The sequence below is a fragment of the Saimiri boliviensis genome, chromosome 5 (assembly GCF_048565385.1).
Source record: "Saimiri boliviensis isolate mSaiBol1 chromosome 5, mSaiBol1.pri, whole genome shotgun sequence".
Classification (NCBI taxonomy): Eukaryota; Metazoa; Chordata; class Mammalia; order Primates; family Cebidae; genus Saimiri; species Saimiri boliviensis.
In genome coordinates, this window is record NC_133453.1 from 38,101,646 (window position 1) to 38,120,932 (window position 19,287).

Here is a 19,287-nt window from a genome sequence, read left to right on the forward strand (position 1 = left end):
GTGCTCCAAAGCCCTCTGATGCATCTATCTGTGCTTGTGTTGTTGCTTGTGCTTTTGATGTTCAGTAATGGAACCTGGATGTGGGCCTGAGTATTAGATCCCAATCCAGTATTTTTTCTGTGATTGTCAGTCCTTGAAGTCTTCCACAGTGCTGCCAAATGGAAATGGTTTCTCCTTCCTCTGGCCTCCCATGGTGCTTTGCTTTATCTATTTTCATGGCTCTATCCTACTTTATCTTGCCTTACATCCCAGTCTCTCACATACCAGTAGATTTTAACCCCTGGATGGGGGGGATCCCACACGGCATCTAGCAGTGTCTTAATGCATTGTACTTTGTATTAAATATTGACATACATACTTTATCTACAAGCATCCCAAGGCATGACATGCAGAGTGAGTCATCTTTGTGCTATCTCTGACAGCAGCATGCAGTTAGCTCAGTTAATAAACTAAATGTCGGCTGGGATTATGCCTGTAATCCCAGCACTTTGGGAGGCCAAGGCGGGCGGATCTCAAGGTCAAGAGATCAAGACCATCTGGCCAACATCGTGAAACCCCATCTCTACTAAAAATAGAAACATTAGCTGGGTGTGGTGGCATGTGCCTGTAGTCCCAGCTACTTGGGAGACTGAGGCAGGAGAATCGCTTGAATCTAGGAGGCGGAGGTTGCAGTGAGCCGAGATCGTGCCACTGCACTCCAGCCTGGAGACAGGGTGAGACTCTGTCCCAAAACAAAAACAAAAAACCTAAATGTCAGTTAAATCACTCAGTAAGAATTTATTGAATAGACTAACAGTAAAAATGGACAATATTATTTGATAAAGAGTCACTCTATCTGGGATAATTCAGGTATTTTGCTACAGTAAAATCTTTAAAAATATTTATTCTTGTGTGGCATATCAATGGCCTAGTAGCTATAAAGATTTACAAACTGATTCCTTCTCCACTATCACCTCCTCCCTCTTCATCCATAACTTCCCACGTCTCTAGCAGTGCTAAACTTTTAGTTTCTGGCAGTGTAATATCAAGATTATATTTTCACCACTCAAAATATGTGCTCTGATCCCTACCTGCAGACAGACAGGATATTCCCATTTAGTAGTTGAAGCAGTTGAAACCCACAGTTTTTGAGTAACTTTCTCAAGGTCATCAGACAGTTTAAATAGGTAAGTCAGGACCAAAATCTGCCTCCTGCTTCTTTGTACAGAACTCTACCAGTCTTTCCTTTATATCTACTTCTCTCACCTATGAAGTAGACCAGAGAAGTGAGCTTTCCTGAGAGCTAAAAGATCTATGTTTGAGGAACCTTATCTATGTTGGGCCTCAGATGATCTTTTCTATACAAGGAAGGGATTAGGCAGGATAATCTAAATTCCTTTCTAGTGCTGTACCTTAATCATAGCATAAATGGTTTTCATGTTGTAGCAAACATTTTTTCATGTTCTCATAGGGTATTTATGACATGTTTTAATTACAAAGAATTGTCATTTTATACACAATCTACTTGATTCCTTATTGTTTCTACGTGTTCATTAATACAGATAATACTGCAAAAAAAAAATCATGCATGTACTTTTCCTTTAGCTAAATTATTTCCTTAAGATAAATTTCTGGGAATTGGATCGCTGAGTCCAAGGGTATAAACATATTTATAGGTTTAAACATTCCAATTATCAGGCCTGTTCCTTTTTTTGACTCTTTAGAACTTCTTCCTATATAGTCTGCATTTCAATTATTTTTTTTAAATCCCGTATATTTATTTCAAAACCACTTTGAAAAATATAAGGAAGTCAGATCCAACTCTTTCTGAAACTAAGATGATTAAAATATAAGACTATAGATAAATTTTCAGTGTTTTATACGTCTTATACTATAGAATCTTACCCAGGTACAAAGACTGGAGGGCTTAGATATTTTTACCTTTTCTTGCTTTTCTGATGCTTCTTCCTATTTGATTAACAATGGACAATTTTTACTTCCTTTCTCTAGGCTGGGTCTCCCAAGAGGAATCAGAGTTTCGTCTTTCTGATAGCCAGCCAGTGCCTTCACAGAGTCCAAAGAAATTAATGAGATGTAAGTTATTTACATATTCTTTACCATTGCTTTAAGAATCAGTTGAATTCAAATAAATTTACAAAAGGATCACATTATATTGTTTTCACCTCACTGTCCAGAAAAATAGTTTAATAATGCGTTATTATTCAAATGAAACCTGTGTTGCCTATCCCTCACTGTGAAAAGCATTGAATAGAAATTGTGAGCTTGGGGCCAGGCACAGTGGTTTATGCCTGTAATCCTAGACTTTGGGAGGCCGAGGTGGGCAGACTGCCTCATGTTAGGAGTTGGAGACCAGCCTGGGCAATATGGTGAAACCCTGTCTCTACTAAAATACAAAAACAAAAAAATTGCCGGGCACAGCTGCTCACACTTATAATCCCAACACTTTGGGAGGCTGAGGCAGGTGGATCACTTGAGGTCAGGAGTTTGAGATCAGCCTGGCCAACATGGTGAAACCCCATCTCTATTAAAAATACAAAAATTGGCCAGGCATGGTGGTGCGTGCCTGTAATCCAAGCTACTCAGGAAGCTGAGGCAGGAGAATCGCTTGAACCTGGGAGGCAGAAGTTACAGTAAGCCAAGATCATGCCACTGCACTCACTCTAGCCTGGGTAACAGAGCAAGACTCCTGTCTCCACCAAAAAAATAAAAATAAAAATAAAAAAAAAAAGGAAAAGAAAGAAACTGTGAGCTACATTTTGTACTGTAATCTTTTATAGTTTGTGTTAAGGTTTGTTGGTAATGAATATAAACTTAGGGATACAAGATGCTTTCTGATTACATGATGCCTGTTGACAAAGAATGCATTCAAGCACTTAAGTTGGTTACCATATTAACCATTTTTAAGTGTACAGTTCAGTAGTATTAAGCATGTTCATACTGCTATGAAACAGATCTTCAGAACTTTTTCATCTTGTAAATCTGTAACTATACCCATTAAACAACCCCTTCTCCTAATTCCATAGTAACAACCATTCCACTTTGTCTGAGTTTGATTACTTTAGATAGCCCATACGACTGGAATAATGCAGTTTTTTGTGACTGGCATATTTCATTTAGCATAATGTCCTCAAGGTTCATCCTGCAGCAAGTGACTAGATTTCCTTCCTTTTTAAGACTAATACTCCATTTGGTAGGTATAACACAATTGGTTATCTATTCATCCATGGATCACATTTTTTATAAACAGCCTATTGAGATATAATTCACTCCCTCTACTGGTCTTCAATACTCTGCTGTAAACAAGAGTTCTCTCTTATCCTCATTTATCTATTATCGATATAGATTCATATATTTTCTTTTGTTTTGTTTTTTTGGAGACCGTCGCCCAGGCTGGAGTGCAATGGTGCGATCTCGGCTCACTGCATCCTCTGCCTCCCAGGTTCAAGCAATTCTCCAGCCTCATGCCTCCACTGCAGATGTGTACCACCACACCTGGATAATTTTTGTATTTGTATTAGAGATGGGGTTTCACTGTGTTGGCCAGCCTGGTCTCGTACTCCTGACCTCAAGTGATCCAACCATTTCAGCCTCCCAAAGTGTGGGGGTTACAGGCATGAGTCACTGGACCTGGCCTGATTCTTTGGTTTATAATCACCAGTGGTTTTATAATCACCAGTGGTTTTAAAATATTCTTTGGTTCAGTGGTTTATAATCACCACTGAACTTACTGATTTTGGTGCTAACATTGTTCCTGTGTTGGCCAGTGGGATCCCTTTCAGGCTGACTTCGGAATCCTTGTCATACCAATATTTTTAAATTTTGAAATAATTTCAGACATATAGAAAGACTACAGAAGTTAATACAAAATACTACCATACCTTCTTCACTTAGGTTTCCAAAATGTTACCATGTTTGCTTTACATTCATATTCTGTCTCTTCCTCACCCCCCATTATATCATATAAATTTATTCTGAACTGAAATAGTTTAAGTAGCAGACATGATGCCCCTTTGCCACTAACTATTCATTGTCTGTTTCCTAAAAACAAGGGAATTCTTTTGCATAATTACAGTACAACAGTCAAAATCAGGAAATTAACGTTGCCATACGACCATTATCTACTGTAGACCTTTTCAGAGTTTGTCAATTATCCCACTGAAGTCTCAGTTTTGTTTTTAGTTTTTCATAGTCTAGGATCCAAGGCAGTATCACCCACTGCATTTAGTTAAGTCTGTTTAGTCTCTTTTAATCTGGAACAGTTCCTCAATCTTTGTCTCATGACCTTGACATTTTGCAGTGTACAGGTCTTTTATTTTGAACATTCCTTGAATTTGGATTTAGTTGATGTTTTTTCACAATTACACTGAGGTTATGCATTTTGGCAGTGCCACTGGTGCAGGAATGGCGATGTCCCTTCTTAGTAAATCCTATCAGGAGGTGCATATCTATTTTGTTTCACTCCTGGTGATGTTAGCCTTGATCATTTGGTTATGGTGGTGTCAGCATGTTTCTCCACTACAAAGTTAGTACAGTTATTGATCGACTTACGACCTATGCAACTTACGACCATTCGACTTTACAACCACAATCGCTAGCCACGACTGCTCTGCGTCTGGCAGCACAAACGTTGCCCAGCTGGGCGTACGACAGTGCGGACCAGCTTCCGCCAGCACTACCATCTCCATGTGCACCATTTCAACTGTTATCCCAGACTCGGTACAGCAATTTGTGTTTTGTGTCTTGGATATTTTTCATCAAACCCCTCCCAAGATGTCTACCAAGAAGAAACTGTCTTTGTCTACGCCTCAGCCTGCCAAGAAGGAAAGAAAGGCCATCGATCTCGACACGAAAACGAAGGTAATTAAGCAGTATGAAGGACGAAAGAAAGTGAATGTGATCACACGTGATATGAAGTTATCACACTCGACTGTGTCGACAATTTTGAAAGACAAAGAATTCGTGAAGCTGTGAAAGGTTCTGCACCTATGCAATCAACAGTTATTAACAAAGCAACGAAGCGGGCCCATCCACGAAATGGAGAAATTGCTATATACATTTGGATGGAAGATCAAATTCAAAAACGGACACCATTAAGTCTTTTTACTGTGCAGATGAAGGTGAGAAGTCTATTTCCAACTCTGAAGGAGTGTGCTGGAGAAGATTACAGTCAAGAATTTGTAGCAAGCACTGGCTGGTTCCAGAGAGTCAAGAAAAGATTCCAAATGCATAGTGTTCGAGTGACTGGAGAAGCAGCGAGTGCGGATGAGGAAGGAGCACGTAAGTTTGTTGATAGTCTGGATGAATTAATTACAGATGAGGGATATCTAGCAGAACAGATTTTCAATGTTGATGAACTTACAAATGAAGAGCTAATCGAACTGGAAGAAGAAAGTGGCGGAAGAAGAAAGAAGAGAAGCAGAGAAAGAAGAGGAGGAGCCAGAAAGAAAGTTCACCACTAAGGGATTATCAGACGGTTTATCTTTACTGAATAAACTTCTTAAACATTTCGAAGCAATGGACCCAAACATCGAACAATTTGCAAGGATTGAACGGATGGCGCACGATGTGTTTCGTCCATATTGTGAAATTTATGAAGAAAAAAAGAAACATACAATTCAGACAAAGCTCACCATGTTATGAAAAAACCAACTCCAGTAACCCCAACTGCTGCCTCAGATGACGACATCAACGATCCCCAGCCAAGCACCTGCGGCCAATAAAATGTTTCGTACATGTTTATATATTTTGATATGTTTTGCAATTGGGAAAATGTTTCCTGTGGTATTTTTTATACCTGTATTTTCTATTTTTGTATGCACCTGTATTTTGTAATTTTGTATGTTTTGCAAATAATATTAAACCAGTTGTACTGGTAATGCAGTGTTTTACTTAAACCTGACGAATGTAAAAATATAATAAGAAACAAAATGGTGTATAGATGATACAAATGGCATAAAATGAACAAAGAAAATTATGATATATAACAATGAAAGAAAATTATGATAAAATATGACTTAAAGATTTTTATAACATCATTTCACAGTACTGTACATATAGCCTACTCAACTTATGACCAGATTGTGTTACCAGTCTGTCAGAACCAATCGTGGTCGTTAAGTCGAGCACTAGCTGTACTGTGTTTTTCCCTTTGTAATTAGTGTCTTGTGGGAAGTGTTTCGAAATATTGTAAATTGTTTATTTTTACTGAAGTTTTGCCCACATTTAGCATTTATGATAATTCTTGCATGAAACATATTACTATGGTTGCTGCCAAATGGCAATTTTCTAACTCCTTCTGTATTTACAAGTTAGTGTTCTACTGTATGGGAAAGCTTTCCCTTGTTCCCTACTTATTTACTTATTCATTGATATCTACCAGTATGGACTCCTGAAATCTATTTTATTCTTCCCAGTACTTTGTGAGGTCAGCTAGTAGGGGAATTCCTCAATTCTAAGCAACTCACAGATTTACACTGGCAGGTTCAGAATACAGCCATTCCTCAGGGATTCAGAGTACTTACAGTTGTTACACTTTTTAAAAACCAGCTAAGGCCAAGCATAGTGGCTCATGCCTGTAATCCCAGCACTTTGGGAGGACAAGGCAGGTGATTACTATGTCAGGAGTTTGAATAAAAATGCAAATATTAGCCAAATGTGGTGCTGTACACCTGTAGTCCCAGCTCTTCAGGGGGCGGAGGCAGGCGAATTGCTTGAAACCAGGAGACAGAGGTTGCAGTGAGCCAAGATCACACCACTGCACTCCACCCTGGGCAACAAAGTGAGACTCCATCTCAAAAAAATAAAAAGCAAAAAACAAACAAACAACAAAAAAAAACAACCAGCTAAAACAAGTTGTGCTTAATCATTTAAAAAGACACTATAAGTAAATTTCAGAAATGAACACAAAAAAGCAAAGGCACTATTACCTGTAATTCTTGAGGCTGACTTTTGAAGAGAAATTTAGGGAAAAAAGAAGAGCTCTCACCAAGAAGGTCCAATAAAACTAAACTTAAAAATTCTAACAAATTTGAATTTTTTTTTTTTTTGAGACAGAGTCATGCTCTGTCACCCAGGCTGGAGTGCAGTGGCACAATCTAGGTTCCCTGCAACCTCCACCTCCCGGATTCAAGCAATTATCCTGCCTCAGCCTCCTCTAAGTAGCTGGGACTACAGGCACACCATGATACCTGGGAGCAATAATTTTTGTATTTTTTGGTAGAGACGGATATTCACCATGTTGTCCAGGCTGGTCTCAAACTTCTGACCTCAAGTGATCCACCTGCCTTGGCCTCCTAAAGTGCTGGGATTACAGAGGTGAATGACTATGTTAAAATAAAAAATTTTAACAGCTTTAAAATTTTTTTGGCCAGGCACCTTGACTCACGCATGTAATCCCAGCACTTTGGGAGGCTGAGGCAGGTGAGTCACAAGATAAGGAGTTCGAGACCAGCCTGGCCTAGATGGTGAAACCCCATCTCTACTAAAAATACAAAAATTACCTGGTACAGTGGCAGGTGCCTGCAATCCCAGCTATTCAGAAGGCTGGGGCACTTGAACCCGGGAGGTGGAGGTTGCAGTGACCCAAGATCGAGCTCCAGCCTGGGCAACAGAGAGACTCCATCTAAAACACACAAAAAATTATTTCATTAAGAGCCCCACTTCATTAGTCATTAAGGAAGTACAAATTAAAAGGAAAATGTAATCCAAGACCTACCTACTGCAATGGCTAAAATGAAACAGAAAAGAACATCTGTAATTGACAAAAAGATGTTAACTAGAATCTCAGAGAAAGATCCAAGATGGCCGATTAGCAGTAGCTCAGGATTGCAGCTCCCAGTGAAGGTGCAGGGAGTGAGTGGACGCCAGACTTCCAGACGAATTTTTGTTGCCTACGGACCAGGAGATTCCCAGCAGAGGAGCCCCACGGGTCGCCAGCACAACTCTTTTGGTCGGCGCGGCTGTTTTGCCGGTGTCCTGGCACAGCAGTTCTCAGTGCAGAGTATGCGGGACTGGATGCCCATTTAGTTGGTGTTTGGAGCTCTGGGAAGGCAGAGTCGCCCATTCAGCTGATTGAAAAGGGGACTGAAGCCAGTAGCTAAACCGGGAGATTCCTGGACAGAAAAGTGCCACGAATCTCAGAGCCACTGTTTTAGCCAGTGCTGCAAAGGTGCCGTTGCCACATGGGAAATTGCGTAGATCCCGGCGCCTTTTTGGCGGGCGACTGGGGCACCTGGGAGAGAATCGACTGTTCAACTAGGAAAAGAAAAAAAGGGGACTCTGAGGCGGGGAGCCAGGTGATCGGGCTTGGCTGGTCCCACCCCGCCCCCCCACCAAAAAAAAAAAAACAGCAATTGGAAACGCTGATGGTTAAGAGTTTCACAGCAAGCACAGCTGAACCCGGGAAGGTCCAGCTCTGTGGGGGAGGGGCATCCACAGAAGGAAAACAAAGAAACAGAAATAACATCACCACCAACAAGCTGGACATCCACTCAGACCCAGTCTGAAAGTCAGCAATTACAAAGACGACAGGTGGATAAATCCACAAAGGTGGGAAGAAACCAGCGCAAAAAGGCTGAAAACATCCGAAATCAGAATGCCTCTCCTCCTTCAGGGGATCACAGCTCCTCATCAGCAAGGGAACAACGCCTAATGGAGAATGAGTGTGATGAATTGTCAAAATCAGGCTTCAGAAGGTGGATAATAAGAAACTTCTGTGAGCTAAAAGAACATGTTCTAACCCAATGCAAAGAAACTAAGAACCTTGAAAAAAGGTTTGACGAAATGCTAACGAGAATAGACAATTTAGAGAGGAATATAAATGAATTAAGGGAGCTGAAAAACACAAAACAAGAACTTCACAAAGTATGCACAAGTTTTAACAGTTGAATTGATCAAGCAGAAGAAAGGATATCAGAGGTCGAAGACCAACTCAATGAAATAAAACAAGAAGACAGGATTAGAGAAAAAAGGGTAAAAAGGAATGAGGAAAGTCTCCAAGAAATATGGGACTATGTGAAAAGACCTAATCTACGTTTGATAGGTGTACCTGAATGTGACGAAGAGAGTGAACCCAAGCTGAAAAATATTCTTCAGGTTATTTTTCAGGAAGACTTTCCCAACCTAGTAAGGCAGGACAATATTCAACTCCAGCTAATACATAGACCACCACAAAGATATTCCTCAAGAAGAGCAACCCCAATGCACATAAATGTCAGATTCACCAGGGTTGAAATGGAGGAGAAAATGCTAAGGGCAGCCAGAGAGAAAGGTCAGGTTACCCACAGAGGGAAGCTCATCAGACTCACAGCAGATCTCTCAGCAGAAACCCTACAAGCCAGAAGAGAGTGGGGGCCAATATTCAACATCCTTAAAGAAAAGAACTTTCAACTCAGAATTTCATATCCTGCCAAACTAAGCTTCCTAAGTGAAGGAAAAATAAAATCTTTTGTGAACAAGCAAGTACTCAGAGATTTCATCACCACCAGGCCTGCTTTACAAGAGCTTCTGAAAGAAGCACTACACATAGAAAGGAACAACCCAGTATTAGCCATTCCAAAAATATAACTGAAAGGCAAAGAGCATCAACATAATGAAGAATCTACATCAACTAATGGGCAAAACAGCCAGCTAGCATCAAATGGCAGTATTAAACTCACATATATTATTATTAATCCTAAATTTAAATCGACTAAATGCCCCAATCAAAAGACACAGACAGGCAAATTGGATAAAAAGCCAAAACCCATCGATATGCTGCATCCAGACCCATCTCACATGCAAGGAGACACAAAGACTCAACACAAAGGGATGGAGGAAGATTTACCAACCAAATGGAGAGCAAATAAATAAATAAATAAATAAATAAATAAGCAGGCATTGCAATTCTCGCCTCTGATAAAATAGACTTTAAAGCAACAAAGATCAAAAGAGGCAAAGAAGGATATTACATAATGGTAAAAGGATCAATGCAACAAGAAGAGCTAACGATCCTAAATTTATACACACCCAATACAGAAGCATCCAGATACATAAGGCAAGTTCTTAATGACTTATAAAGAGACTTAGACTCCCACACAATAATAATGGGAGACTTTAACATCACATTGTCAATATTAGACAGATCAACGAGACAGAAAATTAACAAGGATATCCAGGACTTGAACTCAGACCCGGGACAAGTAAACTTAATAAACATTTATAGAACTCTCCACCCCAAATCCACAAAACATACATTCTTACCAGTACCACATCGCACCTACTCTAAAAGTGACTACATAATTGGAAGTAAATCACTCCTCAGTAATTGCATAGCATTTCATAGGTTTAAATGAAATATTGTTTGGCTACTTGTTTGTTATTTTCCTCCCTTATTCATTCCTGTCTCCATTGTTAAGCACAATTATTGGTATAAAAGAGGTTTTCAATACCCATTTTTAGACTGCATTCTAGCCTGAACAATAAAGCAAGACTCCTGTTCTCTCTCCCTCTTTCATTCTTTTTTTTCTTAAAAAAACAAAACAAAACAAAAAAAACAAAAAACTAGAATCTCAAAAACTGCTTTTAAGAGTGTAAATAGGTAATAGCCATTTGGAAAACTGGCAGTTTCTACTAAATTGGAACATACATATACCCTGTGACCAAACAATTCCACTTCTAAGTACATATCCAACAGAAATGTTGCATCTATCCATTGACTGAAATATATGCTAATGAACGTTATTGTGATACTGTTAGTAATACACCAGAATGGGACTTACCCCAGCATTCTCTGCGGTTGGGGGGTGTGAATAGTGACTGGAAGGGTGTCAGTAAAGGTGGAATTTGTTCCTTATGTCTAGTATTTTTGTAATACTACTTTTATAATAAACATAAATCAACTTGGAGCAGTGTTTACAAATGTCATTTCTTACTTGATATGAACGTTTACTTTTAATTTTAAATCTTATCTGAGTCTTCTATAAGTGATCTTAAATGTTCTATGAAGACTACAGTATTGCTTGCCTTTTCACTTTTAACTCAATTCCTTTCTCAGAGCAGCATACAATTATTTAAATATAGGAGGCTCAGCAAAGCACAAGTTACCTGCATTTGCCTTTCAAAATTATCCTAAATCAGGAACAGTCGTTCACACCTATAATCCCAGTGTTCTCGGAGGCTGAGGTGGGAGAATCACTTGAGCTGGGCAATATAGGGAGATCTCAGTTTCTACGAGGGGAAAAAAAAATTAAAGAAACTATAATTGATAATTATTATTATTATTATTATTTATTTATTTTTTTTGAGACGGAGTTTCACTCTTGTTACCCAGGCTGGAGTGCAATGGCGCGATCTCAGCTTACCGCAACCTCCGCCTCCTGGGTTCAGGCAATTCTCCTGCCTCAGCCTCCTGAGTAGCTCAGATTACAGGCATGTGCCTCCATGCCCAGCTACTTTTTTTTGTATTTTTAGTAGAGACGGGGTTTCACCATATTGACCAGGACGGTCTCGATCTCTTGACCTCATGATCCGCCCGCCTCGGCCTCCCAAAGTGCTGGGATTACAGGCTTGAGCCACGGCGCCCGGCCGATTATTATTATTTTTGAGACAGAGTCCCTCTCTGTTGCCAGCTGGAGTGCAGTCGTGTGGTCTCTGCTCACTGCCAGGTTCAAGTGATTCTCCTGCCTCAGCCTCCCCAGTAGCTAGGACTAGGGGCATGCACCACCACGCCCAGCTAATTTTTGTTATTTTTAGTAGAGACGGGGTTTTGCCATGTTGGCCAGGCTGATCTTGACCTTTTGACTTCATGATTTGCCTGCCTCGCCCTCCCAAAGTGCTGGGATTACTGGTGTGAGCCACCACGCCTGGCCCAGTTTTCTTAATTCAAAAGAAGCACCTAATTCAAAATCATAAATGTGGTACAAAAACATGATTTCAAAACTGAAACTCTTTAATGTGTTTTTTTTCTTTTTTAATAGCCACCAACAATGGTAACCAAGACATGTCAGCCTGGTTCAATCTATTTGCAGACTTGGATCCACTTTCAAACCCAGATGCTATCGGACATTCAGATGATGAACTTCTTAATGCTTGACTGAAGTTATAATGTCACTTCAACGGCCTTGAGATATCAATTTTGCAACATATTTCCTTTGTGGAAAGGAGTTTATATTGGAACCCACACACAAAAGCATGGTGTATCTGAATATAACACCTGTCAGCCAACTTTAGACAGATGGTAAAGACCACATTTGAATAGGTTAAGTACATCTTTCATATCTTGGATTTGCAGCTGTTAGTACTATGTGGAAAATATTAGAAACTACGGAGTCTGCGATATTTAGATACTGGAATTTATGTCAAAATAACGGCTAGGAATAATTCTGTCAATATGGAGTTGAGCTTATTTCTTTGGAAACCCTTTTATCTTTAAGTTGCCTTGCTGGCTGTGAGATAAAAATTTTATATGTGGATTAAAAAAAATAGCATGTAAATTGGGTAGTAGTTTGGGGTCAGTTTTTGAATGACATAGTGGCAGGGAGTATTTTCTGTTTTAGAAAATAGCATTAGAACCAGATCAGCTTTGTTTTGGGTTAGAGAGGTAGAATAAGATTTGAGAACTCAGTTTGCTTTAATGAAGTCACAGAGAAACTTGCTACTTGTTTTTTTTTTTTTCATTTGGAGGCTAAAATGTAATTTTTTAAATTCATACAAAATAATGGACACTTTCTAATTCCATTATTAAATCTTCAAGGGGAAGTAGCAGGGTAATTAATTTGCTAAGCCCATCCTCTGTAGAAACAGAAAAATCTATCTTCCCATCTCCTAAACCTCAGAATGTGTAGTAATACTTAAGACTTGGGCAAGTGTCTTCAGACCCACTCTTGCATACACTTGCTATATATTATTATGCTATTATGCAGTATTCATATTATTACTGAAAATAAAATGAGGGGGGGAATATTCCCTAAGCAACTGGCAGTAGTAGTCCTGAAATACCTGGAAATTTCTATCTGAATGAGGAGACACTTATGAACATCTTATTCGTACATCTATTTGTATATTTTGTGACATAATTTAACCCAGAATACTTTCTGGCACAGATACAGAAAGCTCTGTGTGATCAATAAGGGAATGTCTCATTTTTCTACTTCCCTCTTTCTGTGGGTGACATTATCTGAGGCTCTCTTCGATTATTAAAATCTGTTACCCCTACAGGGTTTAGAACCTAAGTATTACAGGGTAAGTCTATTTAATGGAAGTTAGTGTAAGCTCATAAAAACATAGCTACAGTACACACATGTCAATCACTCAATTTCCTGTCCTTTTTCTTAGCCACCCTTTAATTTTGAAGCAGTTTCCCAAGTGTTTTATGTTTGTCATCCAGTCCATTGCATTTCCGTAAGACGTTTTGACTAAGTTATTCACCGTAGTTTCCATGTGCTCTTAGTCCTATTCTAAACATGCTTACTTAGAAGAGAATTGCCTGTGATGTTCAAGTCATGGTATGTATAAAACATTGGACCAGAGTAGGTAAAACATAGTCCACCTCCCATTCACAGTCATCTACAATAGTAACTTCCCACAAGCTCTAAATGGCCAAGGATTGTATAGGCTGGAACAACCTTATCTAAGGGTCAGAAACATCAACTCAGAAAAAAGGTATGAAGTCTTTTCTTAAAATCTTTTCACAATATTATTCCTCATGAGTCATTATTTATTTATCTTTTCAGAAGTACTGTCTTCCTTTATAATCAGTTAAATTTCCCAGAATGCAATACTGTCATTGTTCTGCCAAGTTCCAATAGAAAGATCATGATTATGAATCCCAATCTGAATTCTATACCCATGGTGACTCTGGTGCTCTCAACTTTTGAGTGCCTCAAAAAATGCTAACTTTATGTCTTGAGAGTTTGTACCATTTTTCTTTGCAGTGGTCGCCGTGCTAATGCATTAGTTCTGGGATATTCGTTTATCTCCCTCACATGCATGCAAGGCAGTCCCTATTCTCTGATACAGACAGACACTTTAATGAGCAGGAAAAGCAGAAACCCGAAGTCCATCCTAGGAACACCCTCAGTTTTCCAAAAGCAGAGTTTCTCCCCATTAGAAACTTACAAGGGACTTTTATTATTCAGTTACTAGTTTCTGTAACATTTCTTCTTTCAACAGAGTATATGTTTTCCATTTAACCCAGAGCAACATTAAGTTCCTTAGCAAGTCGTTATAACTTCCGACAAGTCTGCCGGATCACCTGAGGTCAGGAGTTCAAGACCAGCCTGACCAACATGGTGAAACCCCATCTTAAAAAGAAGAAAAAATTAAAAAAAAAAAAAAAAAAAAAAAACTTCCAACAAGTCTAACCACTGTTTTTGAAGAGCATATCAATAACTTTAAGATAAAGGTAACCATATTCATATTTTCTCAAGATTAGTTATTTGAAGCTCAGCAATTCTCTGGTCAGAAAGAGAAATTTTGCTCTATTAAACCAACATTGCTAATATTAAAAACCACCACACTGAAGAAAGGAGGGAAAGGATGGATAAGCACACAATACAGAATGACTGGTTGCTTTTTGTTTCAATCTAGATAATCCATTCAATAAGAAGTAAATTAATTATCCTTAACCAATGGCAGGCTGAGAACAACCCTCAAAATAGGTATTTTAAATGGGGAGAAATATCTGTACTTACTTTATACTGGGTAAGAATGTGTTTGAGCTTTAAAAACACTGGATGAGCTAAACTTTGCCTAGTGTATCTACAACCATGTTTTGGGAGAGTCAGGAATACCAGGGCATAATAAGATCAGATTGGTGTAATTTTGTATTTTTTTGAAATCCTTCATTAAATTGTAGAACATCGATATGATTAGAAACAAACTGTATTTAAATGAAACAGGTTTCAGTATTTGCACACTGAAAAAGTGTTTTGTATTTCAACTATAAATATTTCATGTATCTGTATAGACCATCTAGAAATGTAGAGGTCTTACAGCATTAGAATGAAGGAAGTTTAAATGTGCTCTATTTTTCTGAGCCTCTTTTAATAAAGATTGCAAGATGGCATAAAACAAAAGTTTGTTTCCTGAAGAGCTTAATACAAATATAATTACTGTTTTCCTATTCAAAAACTTGAGTTTTACCTCAAGATCACAATATTAGCAACCTACATTGAATTGATAATATGGTGGGCATGGGAAAATTAAAAAAACTAGGGCAATTAATATCCTTGTTAGGCCAGGGGTGGTGGCTCATACCTGTAATCCCAGCACTTTGGAAGGTCAAGGAGGGCATATCACTTGAAGTCAGGAGTTTGAGACCACCCTGACCAACATAGTGAAACCCTGTCTGTACTAAAAATATAAAAATTAGCCATGCGTGGTGATGGTTGCCTGTAATCTGAGGTACTTGGGAGGCTGAGGCAGGAGAATCACTTGAACCCAGGAGGTAGAGGTTGCAGTGAGCCAAGATCAGGCCACTGCATTCCAGCCTGGGTGACAGAGCGAGATTCTTGTCTTTAAAAAAAAAAAAAAAAAAAATCCTTGTGAGACTAATTTATTTCACATAGAAGGGAACTATGTAAGATATGGGAAATTACATAATGTATGTTATTTCTATAAGTACTTTCAGTAACAAAAGCTATAAACTATCAAAAATCTGAGCCTAGACACAAACAATTAAATATAAGCCACAGTATGTAATCTTACTTATTGAAGGCAAGAATAAAAAGAGCCAGAATTGATTCAGTTATTTTTGTCTTCCATAGTGTTGGCAGGGCCCTGCATTTCTCTACCTTGAGCAATGAAGCAGTCCCAGAATTTCAGAAAAAAAAATTAGGAAGGAAAAATCACCTTTAAAATATTAATTCAACAGAACTGAAAGCAACAGTAAAGTGTTTAAACATGGCAAACCCTGTGGGACAAGATGAGAAGAAAAATGGTTGGTCAGGATGGGTCACATCCAGAAGACAACATAAACTATTTTTCCATCTTTTCTGTACCATTTAAAAGACTACTGAAGAGTTCAAAACAAACTGTCCTTGGCATTTAAAGTCAAGCCATGGTTCTTCACTCAGTGGTGTAAATCAACCACGATTGGCCAAAGAGTAAATACAAAAAGGAGATGAAGTTGTGACTGGTGTCTTGGGTAAGATTTTGCAATGTATGTTTTTAGATTTGTACTGTATGTTTTAAACTTCTTGTTTTCTTGCTGCCTCAACATCTCCACAAACAAGCTGTGAGCACTTGGCCCAGTGTGATGTGGGTGGCCCCTGCCACAAGTCTCTCTTGCTACCTTGCCCTCACCATGACCTAGTTAACATTTAAATGCACCAGTGAAATTCTCACTTTTTCTTGTGCGCTTCTCCCTAATCTGAAGGCTCCTGCTCATGTCTTAAGGCCTACTCTGCTCCCCACCTGCTTGGCTGAGCTCCTCCCAGGTGACCCCCTCTCAGCATGCAGTGACCATCTCTCTAGGGCCTGTGAGTATAATACAACTTGTTTTCCTGTGTCTCTCCTGTGGTATCTCTTGTGGCTACACCTCACTGACAATCACCTAAAAAAAAAAAAATCACACACAAAAAACATGAAAAAGTTGTTTCTTTTTTCCCCATTTTAAAGCAGTATCTTCTAGAAGAAAAAAATCAGCCATAGCACATCTAGAAATATCCACTATTAACATAGTTTTGCTTATGTTTTTGTAGTGCCTTCAAGCACACACTTGAATTGTGATCCAGATGATTTTACTGTCCTCTCTCTCTAAAATGGGCATACCAAGTCAAAGAGATTTAAAAACCAACTCTCTTAAGTGTTTCTCTCAAAAAAGCCAGATGAATTAAAAAATCCACCAGAAATGTGACTGAAGTTAGTTTTTGCCTCCCTAAAAGATGTGCTCCCCCAATTTTTTGTGCTCCCGAAATTAAAGTATTTTATTTTCTGCAGCTATAGCAACATTAAAAACCTGAGAGTTTAAGAATGTCTGTCACTAACGTCCTTGGTTAGGAGCTGAATAACTAACCAGCTCCTTTCTTTTGACCCTCTGAACTAAGCTGTCAGCAGCTGTAGCAATGAAGAGGATCACAAAGAACAACAAGGCAGTGTGGCCCAATGTCACATCTGCAATGACACTAACATCTTTATTTTATCAGTGTCACTGGTGCAAGCAAAGCAGCAGCAAGACTTCATAATTAACTGAATTCCAAAGTCGGACTTGGTTCAAAGCCAGTTTCTGACATCTCCCAGATGTATGACCATGGAAAAGTTAACCTAATTCCAATTTTGTTATCTCTATGATAGTACAAATAGCAGTATCTGGCTTCAAAGGGTTATTATAAAGATTAGAGTAAAAGTAATACATAAAGTGTCCGACATTTGGTAAGCTATCAATAGGCATTATCAGTTTTTATTACAATTTCAGTTTATCTTTGACAATTTTAAACCTTACAAGCTAAAATGAATTTTGAGAACACTTTCCAGAACCAAAACCACTGGCTCTCCTACAGAATGAATAAACTTACCTGACAAAATATGAAGGAAGATAAATGTTTGCTTACAGTTTTATATTTTCATATTTCCTACGTGATAGCACTATTGTCAGCATTTCTTTAATCACACAAGTAAAACAGTTTAACAACGGTGACTTCTTGGCCCAAGATCCCATGAACATTAGGCATCAGAGCCAGAACTAGCACCCAAATTGTGGCCCTAAATCTAGGACTTTCTCTGTTTCTCCTCTCGATTATCCCAATGATCGGAAAAAGAATTACTTTACAGAATTGAGACAAATAGTTATACTCTTGCTTTTTAACTATCAGAGCCTTCATGATAGTCTTCTATAAAACAATGATTTAGCAAGACTAATCTAAACTAGTGCATAAAGTCAAAGTTAGAATATATGGAGATACATTCTCAGTTTGAGGATGATAGAAATTGATGAAAGTATTCTGGGTTTTTTGGTTTGTTTTTATAAAACCTAGGAATTTTGGAGCTATGTATTAAAGGGCAGTAGAAACAATGTCTTGAAGACTCCAGTCTCATCTCTGCCTTAAGATACCAAACAGGCCAGGTGAGATGGCTCACGCCTGTAATCCCAGCACTTTGGAAGGCCAAGGTGGGCAGATCACGAGGTTAAGAGACTGAGATCATCCTGGCCAACACGGTGAAACCCCGTCTCTACTGAAAAAAACAAAAACAAAAACAAAAACAAAACTTAGCTGGGCGTGGTGGCACACACCTGTAGTCCCAACTACTCCGGAAGCGGAGGCAGGAGAATTGCTTGAATCCAGGAGGTGGAGGGTCCAGTGAGCCAAGATCATGCCACTGCACTCCAGCCTGGCGCCTGGCAACAGAGCAAGACTCTTATCTCACCCAAAAAAAAAAAAAAAAAAAAAAAAGATACCAGACAAACCTAAATGACAGTAGCTACAGCAATATTCTTCACATCATTTTAATACAACCCTCAATAAGAAATGCTTTTTACACTACAAGCTAGGACATATGTATGTATGTATCTCTAACAAAAGTTTTACACGTGAAAAATACTCTCCTTATGTATGAATATACTTATGTTTTCTATTCTGCTTCATTTTTTAAAAAGTTAGTTGAACCCATTTAGTTCATTTCAAGACCCAAACAGTTTGGAAAACACTGAATCAAAGAGCTCCAAGGGCTATTGGTATTATCATACTGTATTCTACTAGGAATTTAAATATATATATTTTAAAAGCACACCTAATCTTAGCAAAGTTAAAAAAAAAAAAAAAAAAAAACAGTATCTGTTACACATTAGCAGGGAAGTGCTATGGAGGGATTCTGTTAAAGACACTTCTCTTCCTGAGTCCGCTAGGGGAGGGGTTTCAAATGCAAGAATTTTCCCGCTCCTACCTCCGGAGGCTGGGACTCTTTGAGCACCAACTTCAGGCCTCCATGCTGAGACCAGAGGAGTTTCAAATGCAGGAATTTGCCAGATTCCCAGGCAGCTGGGGCTCTTTGAGCACCCACTCCACATGGGCCAGGTAGAATTGTCTGATCTTCCCATGAGTGGGAAAGCCAGGTAGGGCTTTCCCAAATTCCCCTGAAAGCTCTTGGAGGAGGGGGCTCTGTGACTTAGGGTTGTAAAACAAGTAGCCAATCCAGTATCAGAGTCAAAGATCAATCAATCCAGAAGAAGTTTGAAAGAACTCCTCATTGGACAAGAACATGAATGGGGAGGGAATAACTCAAGGGTTAAAACTTCAGGGGCTCCTACCTGAACAGATTCCTTCTCTGGATCCCCTCCCACGACAGCGTGGGGGCTGTCTTCTTTCTTTCTAA

At 38.9% G+C, this 19,287-nt stretch overlaps 1 protein-coding gene across 5 annotated transcripts in view; it reads left to right on the top strand.

The window, feature by feature from the left end:
• Positions 1 to 15,053, top strand: part of ICA1L (islet cell autoantigen 1 like) — an 82,185-nt gene extending 67,132 nt beyond the window's left edge. For 3 of the 5 annotated variants that reach the window (XM_074399248.1, XM_074399249.1, XM_074399250.1), the window contains 2 exons: positions 1,990 to 2,073; positions 11,955 to 14,323. In XM_074399248.1, coding sequence (XP_074255349.1) covers positions 1,990 to 2,073; positions 11,955 to 12,070 — 200 coding nt within the window. In that variant the 3' untranslated portion in view covers positions 12,071 to 14,323. Of the gene's footprint in view, positions 1 to 1,989; positions 2,074 to 11,954 lie in introns of all 5 variants that reach the window. The other 2 variants (XM_074399246.1, XM_074399247.1) reach the window with 1 other exon arrangement.
• Positions 15,054 to 19,287: the final 4,234 nt, after the last annotated feature.